This window comes from Oncorhynchus gorbuscha, linkage group LG16, assembly GCF_021184085.1.
Source record: "Oncorhynchus gorbuscha isolate QuinsamMale2020 ecotype Even-year linkage group LG16, OgorEven_v1.0, whole genome shotgun sequence".
Classification (NCBI taxonomy): domain Eukaryota; kingdom Metazoa; phylum Chordata; class Actinopteri; order Salmoniformes; family Salmonidae; genus Oncorhynchus; species Oncorhynchus gorbuscha.
This window is the reverse complement of record NC_060188.1, coordinates 58,446,450-58,468,093: the sequence shown is the minus strand read 5'-3', so window position 1 is coordinate 58,468,093 and position 21,644 is coordinate 58,446,450. Positions and strand designations below refer to the sequence as shown.

At 42.8% G+C, this 21,644-nt stretch overlaps 1 protein-coding gene across 5 annotated transcripts; it reads left to right on the top strand.

Annotated features, from left to right (window-relative positions):
- Positions 1 to 222: 222 nt before the first annotated feature.
- Positions 223 to 14,429, top strand: LOC124000802 (GTPase IMAP family member 8-like). 5 transcript variants are annotated; one of them, XM_046307422.1, is made up of 8 exons: positions 288 to 311; positions 9,866 to 10,036; positions 10,289 to 10,388; positions 10,493 to 11,218; positions 11,406 to 12,125; positions 12,371 to 12,495; positions 12,795 to 13,482; positions 13,623 to 14,429. In XM_046307422.1, exons 3-8 carry the CDS (start codon positions 10,361 to 10,363, stop codon positions 13,907 to 13,909), a joined length of 2,574 nt encoding a protein of 857 aa, XP_046163378.1. In that variant the 5' UTR covers positions 288 to 311; positions 9,866 to 10,036; positions 10,289 to 10,360; the 3' UTR covers positions 13,910 to 14,429. The 5 variants fall into 5 exon arrangements, with proteins under 5 accessions (XP_046163377.1, XP_046163379.1, XP_046163378.1 ...); XM_046307421.1 differs by lacking the exon at positions 9,866 to 10,036 and having other exon boundaries at positions 223 to 311; XM_046307423.1 differs by lacking the exon at positions 9,866 to 10,036 and having other exon boundaries at positions 264 to 311; positions 10,303 to 10,388.
- The last annotated feature ends 7,215 nt before the right edge of the window (positions 14,430 to 21,644 follow it).

Here is a 21,644-nt window from a genome sequence, read left to right as displayed (position 1 = left end):
TTTTGGCAAGTCGGATAGGACATCTACTTTGTGCATGACACAAGTCATTTTTCCAACAATTGTTTACAGACAGATTATTTCATTTATAATTCACCGTATCACAATTCCAGTGGGTCAGAAGTTTACATACACTAAATTGACTGTGCCTTTAAACATTGTGAATCTAATGTTATATTTAGAAATGCAACCCTGGAATGCAGACTCAGAAAGTTAGTGCCAGTGTGTGTGTGTTCAGATTTCACTTTCACCTGCTACTCTTTTTGTTGACTTTGCGACGAGATATTGTACCAAGTCATCTCATTCAACATATGGTAAGCTGCTGAAATCAATTGGTGTAACACAAGGATCTTGTCTTATATACTGTTTATTACCATTCTGCGACGACAAACTTTTGACATATAAATTAGCAGTATTTAAACATGAAAAACCACTTACTAATACTACTTTACAATATGCGTACACTTCCCAGTTGCCGAAATTTGAATGGTTCGTCTCATTTCAGTTTGTGACAAAACGAGCAATGTATAGTGTGCAGAATCACTGTGCCATCTAAAGCAGTGAGAAATATATTATCAATAACCCAAATATCCCATTTTCAGCACTTTGAAACTGGTGTACAAAACCGAAAGTAAAAGCTACAATTTTATTTAAGGGGAGAAAAGAAATGGTGCAAATAGAACAGGTCTACTCGCTTCTCAGATTTATACTCACATTTGTAGATTAATTTGTTCGGGTCGCCCCAAAAACTGAGAGGGGTGCAATTGCGGTCCTCATTTCGGGCCGTTCCAGTATGTGGGCATTTCTGTATCTGCCCTTACGAAAAAATACTGCAGTCAGAGTGCAGTATAGCTGCAAATACTGCATCCAAACATCACAGTCGTTAGTGCAGTTTCAAATTTGATATATTTTTTGTAAGGGTGCAGGAACCCCTCTTCATACTTCTATCTGTTGGTCAGTTTTTATTAAACTAGGTCTCTGGTACAAAGGTGGGAGTCGGGGGCGCGTACACGAGGTGGCGGTAATGTACCACAACGTTGGATGCCAACCGCGATAAACCCCACAGAATAAAATAAGAGGCGGGGACAATAACCATAACCAGTAATGCACTATTCGTCATTTTCTTGCTTTGAAAACGATTTGACGGCTGAAATATATTGGTCGCGGTTTGAAGGTTTTTGGGCTATTCCTAAATCTTACGGCGGCCGCCAAGGCATTTCCCTTAGAACATATATAATTCACTGTTACTTGCTACTGACTGTCAGAAAGCGAGTCAGGCTACTGATTTGAGTAGTGGGAGGGAGATTGAGTGCATGTGTACAGCTATTGGCTGAGTCACGTGAGCGAGAGGAGACCGCTGCAGCGCCCATTTCGCGTGATAACGTTTTACCAGTTGTAGATAGGCTATTTAGATACCTATTTCCAACCCCTTTTCCATAAAACATTAAAACGCTAGAACTAATGTACATCAATAAATAATGAAGCATTGGAAAACGACTTTGGCGCACTAAAATAATTCCCTAGAAGGCGGTTTAAACTGTATTCTAATGTTGAGTTTGCTTAAATAAAACGGTATCAAACGATTTGTTTTATGCATGCTCAGTTCTTGGGTCTCGGTGGCTGCCTGAGTGGAAATTTCAAATGGAAGTTATGGAACTCCCTCACGTGATTCTTTTTATGGGGAAAAGTTCTCAATGAAACTGACATTAAATGTGGAAAATGATACATTTGCCTCTGTTTGCCATCAAATAGGATACTATTTGATACCATACATATTGTAACGATCCTGTAAACCCACCGAAACTCGCACGTTGTTTGTTGACTAGCGAAAACAGTCTTGGACACTGATTTCCCATCGAATAATCGAGTTGATTTTTGGCGGGATGAACAGAGTGCACACCAGCACTGACAAACCGCACACAACGCCTTCCCAAAAACTATCAGCATGCCTCCCGCATCCTCACATACAGCAACTCGTTTGTATAACATTGTGTGATAGGCTGAGAGACTTTCGAATGGGTAAAACATTACAATATGTTGAAATGACGAAAATCAATTTGTGCCGCTTGTATAGCTGTCAAACCAATTTGAATAAATAGCCTATAACATCAGTTTGTTGTTGTAGCCTTGTGCAATTATTAATGGACATGTTTAGTTAATTAAATTGGAAGTTATCAAAGCTCTATGGTAATTGCCGATTAGTTGATAGAATGCATTAGATTGACGCAACAATAGTCAGATTAAGCTACAGGTATAAAAAAATCTCTCTCTATATATAAAATGATTGTCAACAACACTGGCTGTTGTTCGCAAGCATATTTGGTTTATTCATATTTAATTCAGTGATTGAAATTATGACCACCATCCTCAGTAGCCAATCCAGCAGGCTATTGGAAAACACAAGCATTTATTACCTCGAAATCGCCTCGCTATTCATGTTGAATAAATTAGTCTGTTAATTTGAACTAATTAAGATGCTAAATCGTTCAGTTAACATCTTGCCTACATCTTGCCAAGGCTACTGTGGACTATCTGAAATTAGATGTAGGCCTATCAGGGGCTATAGGCTACCTGCCTTTATATAAGCAAACCATGGCAAAATGTACAATCCTAAACCCAGATTTATATATATGGGTTTATCCCAGATTTTTATATACAAAGGCAGGTAGCCTATAGCCCCTGATAGGCCTAATATATATATATGCAGTGCAACACAAACAACAACACAGAGTTACACATGGAATAAACAAACTACATAATACATTAGAAACATTTGAAAATGTTATGCAGGTGAATGAGGACCCAAAAGCGACTTGGCGAAAACAGAGTTTTTAATCCAGTAAAGTTACTTTACAAACAAAAGGCATAATACTACTCGTAATGACGAGAACAGACTGGAGACTTGATCAAGAACTGCAGGTTGCCTCGGGAAGGCACTTGAACGTAGCAGACTCAGACACCTGCTCACCACGCAGCATCTGAGGGAAACACGACACGACAGGGCAATACATAGACACAGCACGGTGAATAATAGACAAGGATCCGACAGGGCAGGAACGGAAAACAAGGAGAGAAATAGGGACTCTAATCAGGGAAAAGGATCGGGAACAGGTGTGGGAAGACTAAATGATTGATTAGGGGAATAGGAACAGCTGGGAGCAGGAACGGAACGATAGAGAGAAGAGAGAGAGGAAGGGAGAGAGAAAAAGGGGAACGAACCTAAAAAGACCAGCAGGGGGAAAATGAACAGAAGGGAAAGCATAATGACAAGACAATCTAAGACAAAACATGACAGTACCCCCCCACTCACCGAGCGCCTCCTGGCGCACTCGAGGAGGAATCCTGGCGGCAACGGAGGAAATCATCAATAAGTGAACGGTCCAGCACGTCCCGAGACGGAACCCAACTCCTCTCCTCAGGACCGTAACCCTCCCAATCCACTAAGTATTGGTGACCCCATCCCCGAGAACGCATGTCCATGATCTTACGTACCTTGTAAATAGGTGCGCTCTCGACAAGGACGGGAGGGGGGGAGGGAAGACGAACGGGGGTGCGAAGAAAGGGCTTGACACAGGAGACATGGAAGACAGGATGGACGCGACGAAGATGTCGCGGAAGAAGCAGTCGCACAGCGACAGGATTGACGACCTGGGAGACACGGAACGGACCAATGAACCGCGGAGTCAACTTACGAGAAGCTGTCGTAAGAGGAAGGTTGCGAGTGGAAAGCCACACTCTCTGGCCGCAACAATACCTTGGACTCTTAATCCTGCGTTTATTGGCGGCTCTCACAGTCTGTGCCCTGTAACGGCAAAGTGCAGACCTCACCCTCCTCCAGGTGCGCTCACAACGTTGGACAAACGCTTGAGCGGAGGGAACGCTGGACTCGGCAAGCTGGGATGAGAACAGAGGAGGCTGGTAACCCAGACTACTCTGAAATGGAGATAACCCGGTAGCAGACGAAGGAAGCGAGTTGTGAGCGTATTCTGCCCAGGGGAGCTGTTCTGCCCAAGACGCAGGGTTTCTGAAAGAAAGGCTGCGTAGTATGCGACCAATCGTCTGATTGGCCCTCTCTGTTTGACCGTTAGACTGGGGATGAAACCCGGAAGAGAGACTGACGGACGCACCAATCAAACGACAGAACTCCCTCCAAAACTGTGACGTGAATTGCGGGCCTCTGTCTGAAACGGCGTCTAACGGGAGGCCATGAATTCTGAACACATTCTCGATGATGATTTGTGCCGTCTCCTTAGCGGAAGGAAGTTTAGCGAGGGGAATGAAATGTGCCGCCTTAGAGAACCTATCGACAACCGTAAGAATCACAGTCTTCCCCGCAGACAAAGGCAGACCGGTAATGAAGTCTAGGGCGATGTGAGACCATGGTCGAGAAGGAATGGGGAGCGGTCTGAGACGACCGGCAGGAGGAGAGTTACCCGACTTAGTCTGCGCGCAGTCCGAACAAGCAGCCACGAAACGGCGCGTGTCACGCTCCTGAGTCGGCCACCAAAAGCGCTGGCGAATAGACGCAAGAGTGCCTCGAACACCGGGATGACCAGCTAACTTGGCAGAGTGAGCCCACTGAAGAACAGCCAGACGAGTGGAAACAGGAACGAAAAGGAGGTTACTAGGACAAGCGCGCGGCGACGCAGTGTGCGTGAGTGCTTGCTTAACCTGTCTTTCAATTCCCCAGACTGTCAACCCGACAACACGCCCATAAGGAAGAATCCCCTCGGGATCAGTAGAAGCCACAGAAGAACTAAACAGACGGGATAAGGCATCAGGCTTGGTGTTTTTGCTACCCGGACGGTAAGAAATCACAAACTCGAAACGAGCGAAAAACAACGCCCAACGAGCTTGACGGGCATTAAGTCGTTTGGCAGAACGGATGTACTCAAGGTTCTTATGGTCTGTCCAAACGACAAAGGAACGGTCGCCCCCTCCAACCACTGTCGCCATTCGCCTAGGGCTAAGCGGATGGCGAGCAGTTCACGGTTACCCACATCATAGTTGCGCTCAGATGGCGACAGGCGATGAGAAAAATAAGCGCAAGGATGAACCTTATCGTCAGACTGGAAGCGCTGGGATAGAATGGCTCCCACGCCTACCTCTGAAGCGTCAACCTCGACAATGAATTGTCTAGTGACGTCAGGAGTAGCGAGGATAGGAGCGGACGTAAAACGTTCTTTTAGAAGATCAAAAGCTCCTGGGCGGAACCGGACCACTTAAAACACGTCTTGACAGAAGTAAGAGCTGTGAGAGGGGCAGCAACTTGACCGAAATTACGAATGAAACGCCGATAGAAATTAGCGAAACCTAAAAAGCGCTGCAACTCGACACGTGACCTTGGAACGGGCCAATCACTGACAGCTTGGACCTTAGCGGAATCCATCTGAATGCCTTCAGCGGAAATAACGGAACCGAGAAAAGTAACGGAGGAGACATGAAAAGAGCACTTCTCAGCCTTTACGTAGAGACAATTCTCTAAAAGGCGCTGTAGAACACGTCGAACGTGCTGAACATGAATCTCGAGTGACGGTGAAAAAATCAGGATATCGTCAAGATAGACAAAAACAAAGATGTTCAGCATGTCTCTCAGAACATCATTAACTAATGCCTGAAAAACAGCTGGCGCATTGGCGAGACCAAACGGCAGAACCCGGTACTCAAAATGCCCTAACGGAGTGTTAAACGCCGTTTTCCACTCGTCCCCCTCTCTGATGCGCACGAGATGGTAAGCGTTACGAAGGTCCAACTTAGTAAAGCACCTGGCTCCCTGCAGAATCTCGAAGGCTGATGACATAAGGGGAAGCGGATAACGATTCTTAACCGTTATGTCATTCAGCCCTCGATAATCCACGCAGGGGCGCAGAGTACCGTCCTTCTTCTTAACAAAAAAGAACCCCGCCCCGGCCGGAGAGGAAGAAGGCACTATGGTACCGGCGTCAAGAGACACAGATAAATAATCCTCGAGAGCCTTACGTTCGGGAGCCGACAGAGAGTATAGTCTACCCCGAGGAGGAGTGGTCCCCGGAAGGAGATCAATACTACAATCATACGACCGGTGAGGAGGAAGGGAGTTGGCTCGGGACCGACTGAAGACCGTGCGCAGATCATGATATTCCTCCGGCACTCCTGTCAAATCGCCAGGTTCCTCCTGAGAAGTGGGGACAGAAGAAATGGGAGGGATGGCAGACATTAAACACTTCACATGACAAGAAACGTTCCAGGATAGGATAGAATTACTAGACCAATTAATAGAAGGATTATGACATACTAGCCAGGGATGACCCAAAACAACAGGTGTAAAAGGTGAACGAAAAATCAAAAAAGAAATAGTCTCACTGTGGTTACCAGATACTGTGAGAGTTAAAGGTAGTGTCTCAAATCTGATACTGGGAAGCTGACTACCATCTAAGGCAAACATGGGCGTAGGCTTGTCTAACTGTCTGAAAGGAATGTCATGTTTCCGAGCCCATGCTTCGTCCATGAAACAACCCTCAGCCCCAGAGTCAATCAAGGCACTGCATGTAGCACCCGAACCGGTCCAGCGTAGATGGACCGACATAGTAGTACAGGATCTAGATGAAGAGACCTGAGTAGTAGCGCTCACCAGTAGCCCTCCGCTTACTGATGAGCTCTGGCCTTTTACTGGACATGAATTGACAAAATGTCCATCAAATCCGCAATAGAGGCACAGGCGGTTGGTGATCCTCCGTTCCCTCTCCTTGGTCGAGATGCGAATACCTCCCAGCTGCATGGGCTCAGTCTCTGAGCCAGAGGAGGGAGATGGTTGCGATGCGGAGCAGGGAAACACCGTTGACGCGAGCTCTCTTCCACGAGCTTGGTGACGAAGATCTACCCGTCGTTCTATGCGGATGGCGAGAGCAATCAAAGAGTCCACACTGGAAGGAACCTCCCGAGAGAGAATCTCATCTTTGACCACTGCGTGGAGTCCCTCCAGAAAACGAGCGAGCAGCGCCGGCTCGTTCCAGTCACTAGAGGCAGCAAGAGTGCGAAACTCTATAGAGTAATCCGTTATGGATCGATCACCTTGGCATAGGGAAGCCAGGGCCCTAGAAGCCTCCCTACCAAAAACTGAACGGTCAAAAACCCGAATCATCTCCTCTTTAAAGTTCTGGTAATTGTTAGAACAATCAGCCCTTGCCTCCCAGATAGCTGTGCCCCACTCTCGAGCCCGGCCAGTAAGGAGTGAAATGACGTAAGCAACCCGAGCTCTCTCGCTAGAGTATGTGTTGGGTTGGAGAGAGAACACAATATCACACTGGGTGAGAAAGGAGCGGCACTCCGTGGGCTGCCCGGAGTAGCAAGGTGGGTTATTAACCCTAGGTTCCGGAGGCTCGGCAGGCCAGGAAGTAACAGGTGGCACGAGACGAAGACTCTGGAACTGTCCAGAGAGGTCGGAAACCTGAGCGGCCAGGTTCTCCACGGCATGGCGAGCAGCAGACAATTCCTGCTCGTGTCTGCCGAGCATGGCTCCTTGGATCTCGACGGCAGTGTTACGAGCATCTGTAGTCGCTGGGTCCATTCCTTGGTCGGATCCTTCTGTTATGCAGGTGAATGAGGACCCAAAAGCGACTTGGCGAAAACAGAGTTTTTAATCCAGTAAAGTTACTTTACAAACAAAAGGCATAATACTACTCGTAATGACGAGAACAGACTGGAGACTTGATCAAGAACTGCAGGTTGCCTCGGGAAGGCACTTGAACGTAGCAGACTCAGACACCTGCTCACCACGCAGCATCTGAGGGAAACACGACACGACAGGGCAATACATAGACACAGCACGGTGAATAATAGACAAGGATCCGACAGGGCAGGAACGGAAAACAAGGAGAGAAATAGGGACTCTAATCAGGGAAAAGGATCGGGAACAGGTGTGGGAAGACTAAATGATTGATTAGGGGAATAGGAACAGCTGGGAGCAGGAATGGAACGATAGAGAGAAGAGAGAGAGGAAGGGAGAGAGAAAAAGGGGAACGAACCTAAAAAGACCAGCAGGGGGAAAATGAACAGAAGGGAAAGCATAATGACAAGACAATCTAAGACAAAACATGACAGAAAAAGTCTATATACAGTGTGTGCAAATGGCGTGAGGAGGTAAGGCAATAAATAGGCCACAGGCCAAATGATAAGTTGATCTCGCAAATGGGCCATTTGTTTATTATTTAAAATGTTATTTCACCTTTATTTAACCAGGTAGGCTAGTTGAGAACAAGTTCTCATTTGCAACTGCGACCTGGCCAAGATAAAGCAAAGCAGTGTGACACAGACAACAACACAGAGTTACACATGGAGTAATCAATAAACATGCCAATAACACAATAAACAAATCAATGACACAGTAGAAAAAATAAAGTCTATATACAGTGTGTGCAAAAGGCATGAGGAGGTAGACAATAAATAGGCCATAGGAGCGAATAGTTACAATTTAGCAGATTAACACTGGAGTGATAAATGAGCAGATGATGATGTGCAAGTAGAGATACTGGTGTGCACAAGAGCAGAAAAGTAAATAAAATAAAAACAGTATGGGGATGAGGTAGATAGATTGGGTTGGCTATTTACAGATGGACTACAGTGCCTTGCGAAAGTATTCGGACCCCTTGAACTTTGCGACCTTTTGCCACATTTCAGGCTTCAAACATAAAGATATAAAACTGTATTTTTGGTGAAAAATCAACAACAAGTGGGACACAATCATGAAGTGGAACGGCATTTATTGGATATTTCAAACTTTTTTAACAAATCAAAAACTGAAAAATTGGGCGTGCAAAATTATTCAGCCCCCTTAAGTTAAATACTTTGTAGCGCCACCTTTTGCTGCGATTACAGCTGTAAGTTGCTTGGGGTATGTCTCTATCAGTTTTGCACATCGACAGACTGACATTTTTTCCCATTCCTCCTTGCAAAACAGCTCGAGCTCAGTGAGGTTGGATGGAGAGCATTTGTGAACAGCAGTTTTCAGTTCTAACCAAAGAATCTCGATTGAATGTGGCAAAAGGTCGCAAAGTTCAAGGGGGCCGAATACTTTCGCAAGGCACTGTATGTACAGCTGCAGCGATCACTTAGCTGCTCAGATAGTTGATGTTTAAAGTTAGTGAGGGAAATAAAAGTCTCCAACTTCAGCTATTTTTGCAATTCGTTCCAGTCACTGGCAGCAAAGAACTGGAAGGAAAGGCGGCCAAATGAGGTGTTGGCTTTGGAGATGATCAGTGAGATATACCTGCTGGAACGTGTGTTACGGGTGGGTGATGTTATCGTGACAAGTGAACTGAGATAAGGCGGAGCTTTACCTAGCATAGACTTATAGATGACCTGGAGCCAGTGGGTCTGGCGACGAATATGTAGCGAGGGCCAGCCGACTAGAGCATACAGGTCGCAGTGGTGGGTGGTATAAATGGATTTGGTAACAAAACGGATGGCACTGTGATAGACTGCATCCAGTTTGCTGAGTGTTGGAAGCTATTTTGTAGATGACATCGCCAAAGTCAAGGATCGGTAGGATAATCAGTTTTACTAGGGTATGTTTGGCGGCGTGAATGAAGGAGGCTTTGTTGCGAAATAGAAAGCCGATTCTAGATTTTTGTTTGGAGATGTTTAATAAGAGTCTGGAAGGAGAGTTTACAGTCTAGCCAGACAACTAGGTATTTATAGTTGTCCACATATTCTAGGTCGGAACCGTCCAGGGTGGTGATGCTAGTCGGGCGGGCGGGTGCGGGCAGCGAACTGTTGAAAACCGTTTGTAATGTTTTGTAGTCTTAACATCTGGCACATAATAACAGCACAATTACCAGAAAATAGTCTAACATTCGTTTTTTTAATGTTCATCCAAGTGTTTCTTGCTTAGAGATTTCGAGATCCTCTGACCAATTTTCATCACTCAAACTCACCTGTCGGATTTATCTAAGCGTGGTTTGGCGGGTCATGTTTTGGAGTATGCCTGACTTGACCTTCACCTCTTCCGAGCCCATTGGGGAGTTGCGGCGACGAGACAAGATCACAAAATTGGGGAGAAAAAGTGGGTAAAAAAATAAATAAATGGAAACATCACATTTACATAAGTATTCAGACCCTTTACCCAGTACTTTGTTGAAGCGCCTTTGGCAGCAATTACAGCCTTGAGTCTTCTTGGGTATGATGTATATCTGTCTAAAAACATAATCTTGAAAAATACCTCATTTTGAGAGCAATTTGATATCGATGCAACATTCAAAGTTCTATTATGTGCTTCATTTAGTCAAATTTCTCATAAAAACATAATTTCTGTCAGTTTTATTTTGTTAGGGGTAATAAGTCTTACTGCCAGTGACGGCTAAGGAGGAAGAAGTGTGGAGAACACAAAATGGCAAGTAGGGCTCCTCCCTCCCTCGGTAAGTTCTGTGGCAATGTTCAGGATATACAGTACCCTGTAAAAGAAAAACTCATTCCCATTTGAGGAGTGCCTCAGGAATATACTGAGCTCTTTCTTTGACAGGGGAGACCCACCATCGGTCAGAGATGAAGATTGTGCTAATTGGGGGAAGACAGATGTGGGATATAGAAGCCAGCGGGAAGAGTTCAATAGGAAACACCATCCTGGGCAGAGACATTTTTGAGACAGGAAGAAGAACTGCCCAATGTGTGAGCGGACAACGGTATGTGTATGGGAGGCAGATAACTTTGATTGATACCCCAGGCTGGTGGTGGGGTTATCCTGTAGATAATACTCCCAAATTGGATCAATTGGAAATCATGAGAAGTGTATATCTATGTCATCCTGGACCCCAAGCCTTTCTCTTGGTCATTCCCGTGGACACCGTTTTTCCCAACATATTCAAAAGATCGTTACAGGAACACCTGGAGTTATTCAATGATAGAGTCTGGAGACACACTATTGTGCTGTTTAGTACAATCACTCCCCCCAATGACATAAGTTTACAGAAACACATAAGCGTTTGGCCGGATCTTCAATGGCTTATTAAGAAGTGTGGGAACAGGTATCATGTTTTGAATGTCAATAACAGGGGTGATGACACCCAGGTCACAGAGCTGCTGGAGAAGATAGAAGAAATGGTGGCAGGAAACGATGGCAATCATTATGAGACAAACCAAGCTCTGTCTGAAGAGCTGGAAGAGAACAGATTAGCAGTGATTGAAGTAGCCAAACGGATGATGGCTAAGGTACAGAGACAAAGGACCAGACTCAGAGCGCTGATCAAAGGTGAGCTTAAATGTGTGTGTGAAATACTAAGGACAAGACTGAATGAAACCTGACAGCATTATACATATAGTTTCTTCTTGAGTACCAGAAAAATTGCATAACACAGGAGCAACCACCCCTTCTCTTACCTCAGAGCATTTGATCTGTATCCTCCCTGTAGATTTCTGATTTATTTTCCTTTTTTAAGGAGAGGCAACTAGCCCAACATACCTCAGGCTTGTGATTGTTGGGGCACAATGGGCTGCCAGGAGCTCAGCAGGAAACACCATTCTGGGGGAAGGTGTGTTTGATGTTGCTGATAATACAAGAAGAACAGTGCACTGTGTGACAAGACATGGTGAAGTAGCAGGGAGGCAGCTTACGGTGGTTGACACACCAGGCTGGCACTACAATAGTTCTCTACAGAACACCTCCAAGATGGATAGATTTGAGATAGTGCACAGTGTGTTTCAATGTCCTCCAGGACCCCATGCGGTCCTTCTGGTGGTTCCCTTTGCAACAGCATTCAACAAATCATATGAGAGAGCTGTTGAGGAGCACATGGGTCTCCTCACAGATGCAGTCTGGAAGCACACGATTGTGCTCTTCACACGAGGAGACTGGCTGGGAGACACAACTGTTGAACAACGCATTGCGAGTGAAGGGAAGGGTCTTCAGTGGCTCATTGAGAAATGTGGTAACAGATACCATGTTTTTGACAACAAGAATCGAAGTGATGCAACACAGGTAATCGAGCTGCTGGAGAAAGTAGAGGAGATGGTGGCAGAAAACAGAGGTTGTCCTTATGAAATTGACACCGATGTTTCAGCAGACTTGGAACAGAAAAAGAGGGCTGGAAAAGAAAGAGCTCAAAAGATCACAATGAAGGTGCAGAGACAAATGACGACACTCAGAGAACTGTTTAAAGGTGAGTTTATTTGAATTCTAAGCATAAAACTAACAGATTATGTCTACTTTCACCACTTCTACATTGTTGTTTCGGTTTCCTCTGTGGACAAACATTTGTGCATATCTCCTAGGTTTAAAAAAAGGCATTTGTTATTGATTTAGTTTGGAATTAGTCTTTGTAAACACCCTTGAGTTGAGGAAATAGAATAAAATAAAAAAAAATGTAACAAGAGCATGCAGAAATTGTAGATTTTTATTTTTAAGGGGAGGAACAAATATTCTCTGAGGATGAGTTGAGAATTGTACTTGTTGGGAGAAGAGAGGCTGGGAAGAGTGTGGCAGGAAACACAATACTGGTTGGAGAGTTGTTTCCGACAGCTTTGACCAAGGTATGGAAACTTGAATTCACCCTGCTCTATATCCCTTCAGATACTGTATGAGTGCAACATACTTTGAGATTTTGGGTCCTCCTGTCCTCTAACTGTAACTATCGTTTAAAGTGTCTATCATTAAAGTGGAAATTAAAGCCTAGGAAATGTTTCTTTAATACTAAGGAGTTTGTTGAAATGAAAAACATAAAGTGATGTTTGTTTATGACATTCCCCTGTTGGTAACTCCTAAATACATGTAAAGTTATTTTCTGCTTAATTATTCTGATTATAAATGTTTTTGTTGTTGATATATTTAGGAATTCAGAATTCAAAACAGAACTATGCAGTGTGTAATGCAACAAAAGAGAGTTGCTGGGATGAAGCTCAAAGTTGTAGATACACCAGGCTGGTGGAAGAGAACCCCACAGGATGCACGAGATTGGGTTCAAGATGAAGTGGTGCGCAGTGTGTCTCTCTGTCCACCTGGCCCCCATGCTTTTCTTCTGGTCATTCCCATTTCTGCACCATTTTCAGAGGGAGACCTCAAAGCAGTAGAGAAGCACCTTGGGCTATTAACTGAGAAAGTCTGGAGACACACAATGGTGCTGTTCACCTGGGGAGATTGGCTAGGAGACAGAGCCATTGAGGAATATATTGAGAGAGAAGGAGAGGCACTCCAACAACTTGTTGAAAAATGTGGGAACAGGTATCATGTAATGAACTGCCATGGCTGGGATGATAGCTCTCAGGTCACAACACTGTTGAGGAAGGTAAAGGAGATGGTTGTACGTAACAAAGGGCACAATTTCACTATTGAACAGAAGAGTAGGCAGAAGCCAATGCTTCACTGGTTAGCAGGAAAGGGCATGATGACCGAAGAGGAATGGAACAGGAGAGAAGAGGAACTCATAGAGCGGATGTTGAAGGCAGTGGTGGTAGAACCAGAGGAATCTAAACTGCCATTTGTACGGGGGAAGGAAAGCATTGATTTTTTCATCCCCAGCAGTACGTTTGACATTACGTTTTCCAAATCTGTTTTTACATTTTTTTTAATCTTAGAAATGTTTCTTAGAATCCTTAACATTTATTGTTGGGTATTCCAGTCAAAGGGATCTTCTAACAGTGTTTGTTGCCCTGGTTTTCAGTGAGCTGTGAGACTCCCTCTGAAGTTGGGAGTTCCTACATAAATTATGGAGCACATGCCAAGGTGTCTGAATGGAGAGTGAAGTATGCTGGGAGATCTGCTGCATCCTCTGGGCACGGCACTATGAGTTCAGCAGTCAGTTACATGGGCGAATCTCTGGACCGATGGGAGAATCTAGTCAAGGAGAGTCTGGGGGACGGCAAGATAAGAGCAAGGGTGTTGGATAGTCCTGCAAATTCAGAGGCCCACATTTATGGGGTGAAAACCAAACGTAGGAATTCACATTGAGCATAGGTCAAAATGACAATACTAAGAAAGTAATACCTACTTTTGAGAAAATACATAACACATGTACTGTTCTTGGAACAAGCTCTCGCCTTGGCTTGACACATCTGGGGCATAATATCAGGACCTCATCCGAGAATTGACATAAGCAAATGTTCTTGCAGGATATTTCAGTTTTGTCATGGGAGTTTCTTGATGTTCTTCTTTTTAGTTGAAGATGGTGGCAGATTACTTGTGTCTTTCCATGTATTTGTGTACATATACCCTGAGTGTACAAAACATTAGGAACACCTGCTCTTGGTTTCACCAGGTGAATCCAGGGGAAAGCTGTGATCCCTTACTGATATCACTTGTTTAATCCACTTAAATGAGTGTAGATGATCAGTAGGAGACAGGTAAATAAGGATTTTTAAGCCATTTGAAGCATGGATTGTATATGTGTGCCATTCAGAATGGGCAAGACAAAAGATTTAAGTGCCTTTGAACGGGCATGGTAGTAGGTGCCAGGCACACCGGTTTATGTCAAATACTGCAACACTGCTGGGTTTTTCATGCTTAAGAGCTTCCCATGTGTATCAAGAATGGTCCACCACCCAAAGAACATCCATCCAACTTGACACAACTGTGGGAAGCATTGGAGTCAACATGGGCCAGTATTCCTGTGGAACACTTTCGACACCTTGTAGAGTCCATGCCACAACGAATTGAGGCTGTTCTGAGGGAAAAAGAGGGTGCAACTCAATATTAGGAAGGTGTTCCTAATGTTTGGTATACTCAGTCTACATTATCAAGTCAAACCAATTAACAAATGATATGTTGAACAGATATGTATGTGACTACTATATACTACTATTCTACTATTATGACTCTTTCAACATGCCACTGAAAAGATTGAGAGCTGCAATTAATTGTGTTCCTAATGTTTTGTACACTCAGTGTATGTTGACAGAGATGGGCAGTATTTCTGTTACATGTATTTGAAATATGTATTTCCATTAACTTTGTGTATTCCGGCCTCAACAAGAATTAGATTAGTTTTGTAACAATAAACTTTAGAGATCTGTATTTTTGTATTTTCAACCCTTCTCTATTAAAAAATGTTTTATCCACAACTTTGTGACCCTAAATGTAAATGAGCACTTGCAAAGCACACATGGTATTACATGTAATACATGTAACAAGTAATACAATTGCTCAGAGAAAAATATTTTGTAATATAGTAATAAAAAAATCTAAAAAAGATGACCCCTGTTTTCAATTATTTCAGTACCGCACCTTGCGAGGATAATGGCACTGAGCATTTTTATCAAATGTTTTCTGAAATTGGAGAACACATTGGGAGGGATCTTAGACCATTCCTTCATAGAGAATCTTTCTAGATCCTTGATATCCATCATATGGTATCATGAACTTCCCACCGGAGGCTGTGTGTTTGTTGAGTGAGAAAGGCCTAGCAGAACCAAACAGTAAAACATAACATCCCCTTTATTATCAATGCATCATGCAGTTTTTCATGCAGACAACATCAAAAGAGCCGTTCTAGATTCCGAAGTCAGGAAACTTTGAGTTAGGTGGTATCCAGACTAGAGGAAACCAGGTTTTTGGCTAAAATGTCCTGGTACTTGGTAAAGTTCATGATGCTGCTGACCTTAACATGGGTCCCAGGATCAGTGGAGGCAAAATAGCCCTATAACATAAAAGATCCACATGTTTCAGTTTTTCGACGCCAAACCTACCACTGGTGTGTGTGGCTAATGAGCTTTATTTTCATGTCATCTGACCACAGCACCAGTTTCAAACCAAGTGCCAATGCTGTTTAGCATTCCAGGCGGTGCTATGGTCAGATGGTACGAAAATAGAGCTCTTTGACCACACACACACTAGTGGTGGGTTTGGCATCGAAAAAACGTAAGTAAAATCTTTGTTAAAATACAAATTGTTTGGGGCAGAGCTCATTAGAATAGTTCTCAGTTTGCACATTCACATTTAGGTAATTAGCGCAGACGCTTTTATTAAGAGCAAATGAGGTTGATAAACAACCACATAAAACAGTCATAACAAGTCAAACGTTTATGTAACCTTTACTGAGAATGTAGTTGTAGTTTGGGGGCTACTTGCAGTGGTAGTTTTGGTGTTTTAGTTAGATACATTACTTGGCAAAAGTATCTTTGCCCATCTCTGTATATTTATTGTTGTTTTTTATGTCCCTTTTGTATGGTGTTTTGGACCAAATGACTAACTTTTTGGGGATAATAATGTTAAAGATATGCTTTGGAACTTTGGAGACTACTAAGTATTTTTTAAACCTCTCGCTTTGCGCTGGAGGTGTCAATCTGTAGTTCATACATGCATCATCTATGAGCGGAAGGACTGTCTTACCTCCATTTAAAAGTAGTCAATTCCTTCTACTTTTTCTACACACTGAAAGGGTGTACACTACTATCGGGAGTGTGTTGTCTGAACAGACAAAAAGCCAAGGTTGGTGATTTACTGCCATCTGCAGTTATGGAATCCCTTTCTCTCACGTGTAGAGTGGACACCACCAGAGGGAACTGTGGCCTTTCCTCATTTTGAATTTGATCAACTTCTCGCATCATCTCCTCCCATCCTTTCCTCTCCTCAGTGAGGAAGCAAGGAAAGGAAACGTGGAAACAAAGGAGCTTGTAAGAAATGAGACTTCTTCTCCGCTAGCAAATTATGTTTATCGGAGTGGAATCCAAAAATACATGTGTAAAGTGGTAAAAAGAAGTGCAGCTAGTAGTGCTATACATTTTTATAGATAAATGGATAATTAGCGGATAATTTTAAAATGTGTGCAAGCACGCTTTTCTCCTCTGAGAAACATCAGCCGTTTGCAGGAGGCTGATTTCAAAAGTCTTCCACAGTAGGATACACCTGAGAATCCTCCACCAGAGGAGGCAATTGAAGAGAGTAGGAAAATCCTTCATTCACCTTATAACAAATTGACACTCTCCTACATATGTCAACCACTTTTCAGTTTCAGGGTCACTGAGGATTTTATCCAATTGAGAAAAGGCCTATGGGTCTATCTTCCCTATCAGTAGTCTTAAGCCCTTCCCCATCCACTATCCTACCTGTTCTGATTGAGGACATTGACGGCAGGAATGTCATGTTTTTAGTAGTTGTATAAATAAAACAGCAAGTTTCTAATAGTGAGCAAGCACTGCGCCTGTTCGTGCTAAAAGTGATAACCCTTTCTGCTTTACTTCCGTATCTAGTCCCATACTGTTTTCATTTAATCTACCAGATGCCTTTTAGGATGATTTTTGATTTACGAATATTGATACACTTGAAGGATTGATTGATTAAGTGTCGAAAGTAAACAAAATATCCCAAAACTGCCTTCATAAATCAACTACAGCCAAGGTAGAAGGAAAATTGTGTTAATTTGTATTCTGAGTAAACCATCTCTTTAAAGATGATGTAGTGTGAGTTTGAAACAATAACACTTACCCTCAGATTCCAAGTTGTTTTTGCTAAGCAACATTTGCAAATGGTTTTGAATTACTCTGCAGTATTTTCAGGTATCATAAAATTAATTGCAGTGCTCAACCTATTCAATGGTATGTTGAAAGAGTTATACAGTAGATGAGCGTCACATAAAATTAACATATCATTGTTTAATTGGTTTGCCTTGATAATGTACTCCTGGGGCAATGGACATTCAGGAGAACATTTACAGAATGTTCACATAGAAATGTATTGTGTAGAACAAATATGACAATATGATTGGAATAGTATAGGAGATTGTGTGTGCTCTATTCATGATAGTTCTATGTTCAACATGCTGTTCCAGATACAGCCCTACTATTAATTGAAGACAGTCAATCCAATAGTTTCTGAAAAGTAGTCACCTCCTGAGATCTGTATTAAAATTAATTGTTTAAGTAGTTGCTTTGTCGGTGTCACGACTTCCGCCGAAGTCGGCCTCTATCCTTGTTCGGGCGGCGTTTGGTGGTCGACGTCACCGGCTTTCTAGCCATCGCCGCTCCATTTTTCATTTATCCATTTGTTTTGTCTTGTTCCCTGCACACCTGGTGCACACATCATTCCCCAATCACACTACATGTATTTATTCCTCTGTTCCCCCTCATGTCTTTGTGTGAGATTGTTTTGTGGTTACGTGTCTATGTTGACCCGCTTTACTGGTATGCGTTTATTCCGTGTTTTATTTCACGAGGTATGATATTGTGTTTATACAATATTACTGTGACTGTTTGCGCGTTTGCACTTTTGCATTGGCTGGAGGTTTCGACGCAGTGGTTTCCGTCTGTTGGTTTCTCCTGCCTAATAAAGTGTGCGCCTGTTCACAACTCTCTGCTCTCCTGCACCTGACTCCACTCCCAGTACGCACACCATTTGGCAGTCGGATCTGTTTTCAAATGGGTCAATAAGAATTCAAACCCTTTCTTGTGGTAAGCCTAAATAAGTTCAAGCCTAAGTAACAAGTCACATAATACGTTGCATGGAGAAAACTGAGGATGGATCAACAACATTGTAGTTATTCCAATATCCACAATATTAACCTAATTGACATACTGAAAAGAAGGAATCCTGTACAGAATAAAAATCCTAGAGGAAAACCTGGTTCAGTCTGCTTTCCACCAGACACTGGGAGATGAATTCATCTTTCAGCAGAACAATAACCTAAAACACTTGGCCAAATCCACAGTCGTGGCCAAAAGTTTTGAGAATGACACAAATATTAATTTTCAAAATGCCTGCTGCCTCAGTTTGTATGATGGCAATTTGCATATACTCCAGAATGTTATGAAGAGTGATCAGATGAATTGCAATTAATTGCAAAGTCCCTCTTTGCCATGCAAATTAACTGAATCCCCACAAAACATTTCCACTGCATTTCAGCCCTGCCACAAAAGGACCAGCTGACATCATGTCAGTGATTCTCTCGTTTACACAGGTGTGAGTGTTGACGAGGAAAAGGCTGGAGATCACTCTGTCATGCTGATTGAGTTTGAATAACAGATTGGAAGCTTCAAAAGAAGGGTGGTGCTTGGAATCATTGTTCTTCCTCTGTCAACCATGGTTACCTGGAAGGAAACATGTGCCGTCATCATTGCTTTGCACAAAAAGGGCTTCACAGGCAAGGATATTGCTGCCAGTGAGATTGCACCTAAATAAACCATTTATCGGATCATCAAGAACTTCAAGAAGAGTGGTTCAGTTGTTGTGAAGAAGGCTTTAGGGCGCCCAAGAAAGTCCTACAAGCGCCAGGACCGCCTCCTAAAGTTGATTCAGCTGCGAGATCGGGGCACCACCAGTACATGGACGCACAGTGAGGCGAAGACTTTTGGAGGATGGCCTGGTGTCAAGAAGGGCAGCAAAGAAGCAAAGAAGCCACTTCTCTCCAGGAAAAACATCAGGGACAGACTGATATTCAGCAGATTGGACTGCTGAGGACTGGGGTAAAGTCATCTTCTGAATGAATCCCCTTTTCGATTGTTTGGGGCATCCGGAAAAAAAGCTTGTCCTGAGAAGACAAGGTGAGCGCTACCATCAGTCCTGTGTCATGCCAACAGTAAAGCATCCTGAGACCATTCATGTGTGGGGTTGATTCTCAGCCAAGGGAGTGGCTCACTCACAATTTTGCCTAAGAACACAGCCATGAATAAAGAATGGTACCAACACATCCTCCGAGAGCAACTTCTCCCAACCATCCAGGAACAGTTTGGTGATGAAAAAGTGATAACTAAGTGGCTTGGGGAACAAAATATCGATATTTTGGGTCCATGGCCAGGAAACTCCCCAGACCTCAATCCCATTGAGAACTTGTGGTCAATCCTCAAGAGGCGGGTGGACAAACAAAAACCCACAAATTCTGACAAACTCCAAGCATTGATTATGCAAGGATGGGCTGCCATCAGTGTGGCAGATGTGGCCCAGAAGTTGATTGACAGCATGCCAGGGCGGATTGCAGAGGTCTTGAAAAAAAAGGGTCAACACTGCAAATATTGACTCTTTGCATCAACTTCATGTAATTGTCAATAAAAACATTTGACACTTATGAAATGCTTGTAATTATACTTCAGTATTCCATAGTAACATCTGACAAAACTATCTAAAGACACTGAAGCAGCAAGCTTTGTGGAAATGGATATTTGTGTCATTCCCAAAACTTTTGGCCACGACTGTACACTGGACTTGCTTACCAAGAAAACAGTGAATGTTGAGTGGCCGAGTTAGAGTTTTGACTTACACATACTTGAAAATCTATGACTAGACCTCAAAATGTTTTAGTAATGATAGAATAATGGGAAAATATTGCACAATCCAGGCATGCAAAGCTCTTAGAGACTTACCCAGGAAGACTCACAGCTGTAATCACTGCCAAAGGTACTTCTACAAAGTATTGAGTGAGGAGTGTGAACACTTACGTAAAAGAGATATTTCTGTATTTCATTTTCAACACATTTGCAAAAAAATTCTACAAACGTGTTCACTTTGTCATTATGTGGTATTGTTTATAAATGGGTGTGAAAAAAATATTGGCCAAATTAGCCACATTTACATGTCCTTAAAAGCAGCCTATAGCAAATGACAAAAACACTATTCCTTGTGTTTCGATGTGTATCATTAAAACACTTTATAGTCTATTGTTTCATTGGTTTTTACTTTCCTGTAATAAATTGTCCGCCTCATGGTTCAACTGTCTAGGATTTGAGCACTAAATGCATCAGGGCATTTTGATATCAATATAAAAATGTAATATTAAGGGAGAGAAGCATAGGCCGAGAGAGAGAGAAAGATATGTCGCCGGCATGCATTATCCGTGTCAGATAGGCTAGCCTGACTGCGTCTGCTATACTGGTATAGGCGTACAGAAGGAGGCTACTTCGTACGTTTCTTTTATATACTTTTTATATAAAGATAAGAATTACATTGTAAGATTATATGATTCACTTGCAAACTGGTTTAAACCTTCGCAAAAGTTTTGAACAGGCTGTATTGCAGAAATGACCAATAAGTACCATCCCCAACAAAGGACAGCAATAGGCTAATTATGTTTATTTTACAACAAGCCTAGTTATAACCTATCGTAAACTAAATAAGAAGTACAATTATAAAGACAGATTATTTTTTCTTTAGCCAATGAAAATGTCTCAACAGAATGAAACAAAACTTTTCACATTTAAAGAGTAATAAATATGACTACATTAATCCAAATGATGTACTGTACAGTAATAATAATGATGAAACAAATGATTATGAATACGAAAAAATGTAAACATTTAAAATGACATCCTAAATGAATAGCGAGTTGCACATTAGCCTGTATTTGGCTAAGCCAATGTTCTTCCCATCTTTGTCCATCACAATATTACAACTTGTCTATATGGAGGACCTTCCCCTTATAGGCTTTTCACTTTTATTTCAATGATAAAGTCCTCCATCTTCGCAATCAACAGTAGCCCAAGGCTCCTCACTCGCTTTCTCTCGCTCCTCAATAGCATGCATGTCAGGCAGTGGGCACGGAGTGAGAAAATTACCCTGAAGCGTGAAATCAGGATGTATGATATGAAGGTATACTTAATTTCAAAATAGGCCATCATCACTGTCAAAAGTGAATGATAATTCTTCATTTTTTACCAGTGAAATGTCCAAACTGCGTCTGCATGCCAATCATTTGATCTCAATCAGTTTCATGGGGATATGCATTTAGATCTTCTTGATTGACTGTTTCATGAGTGAATTAGAG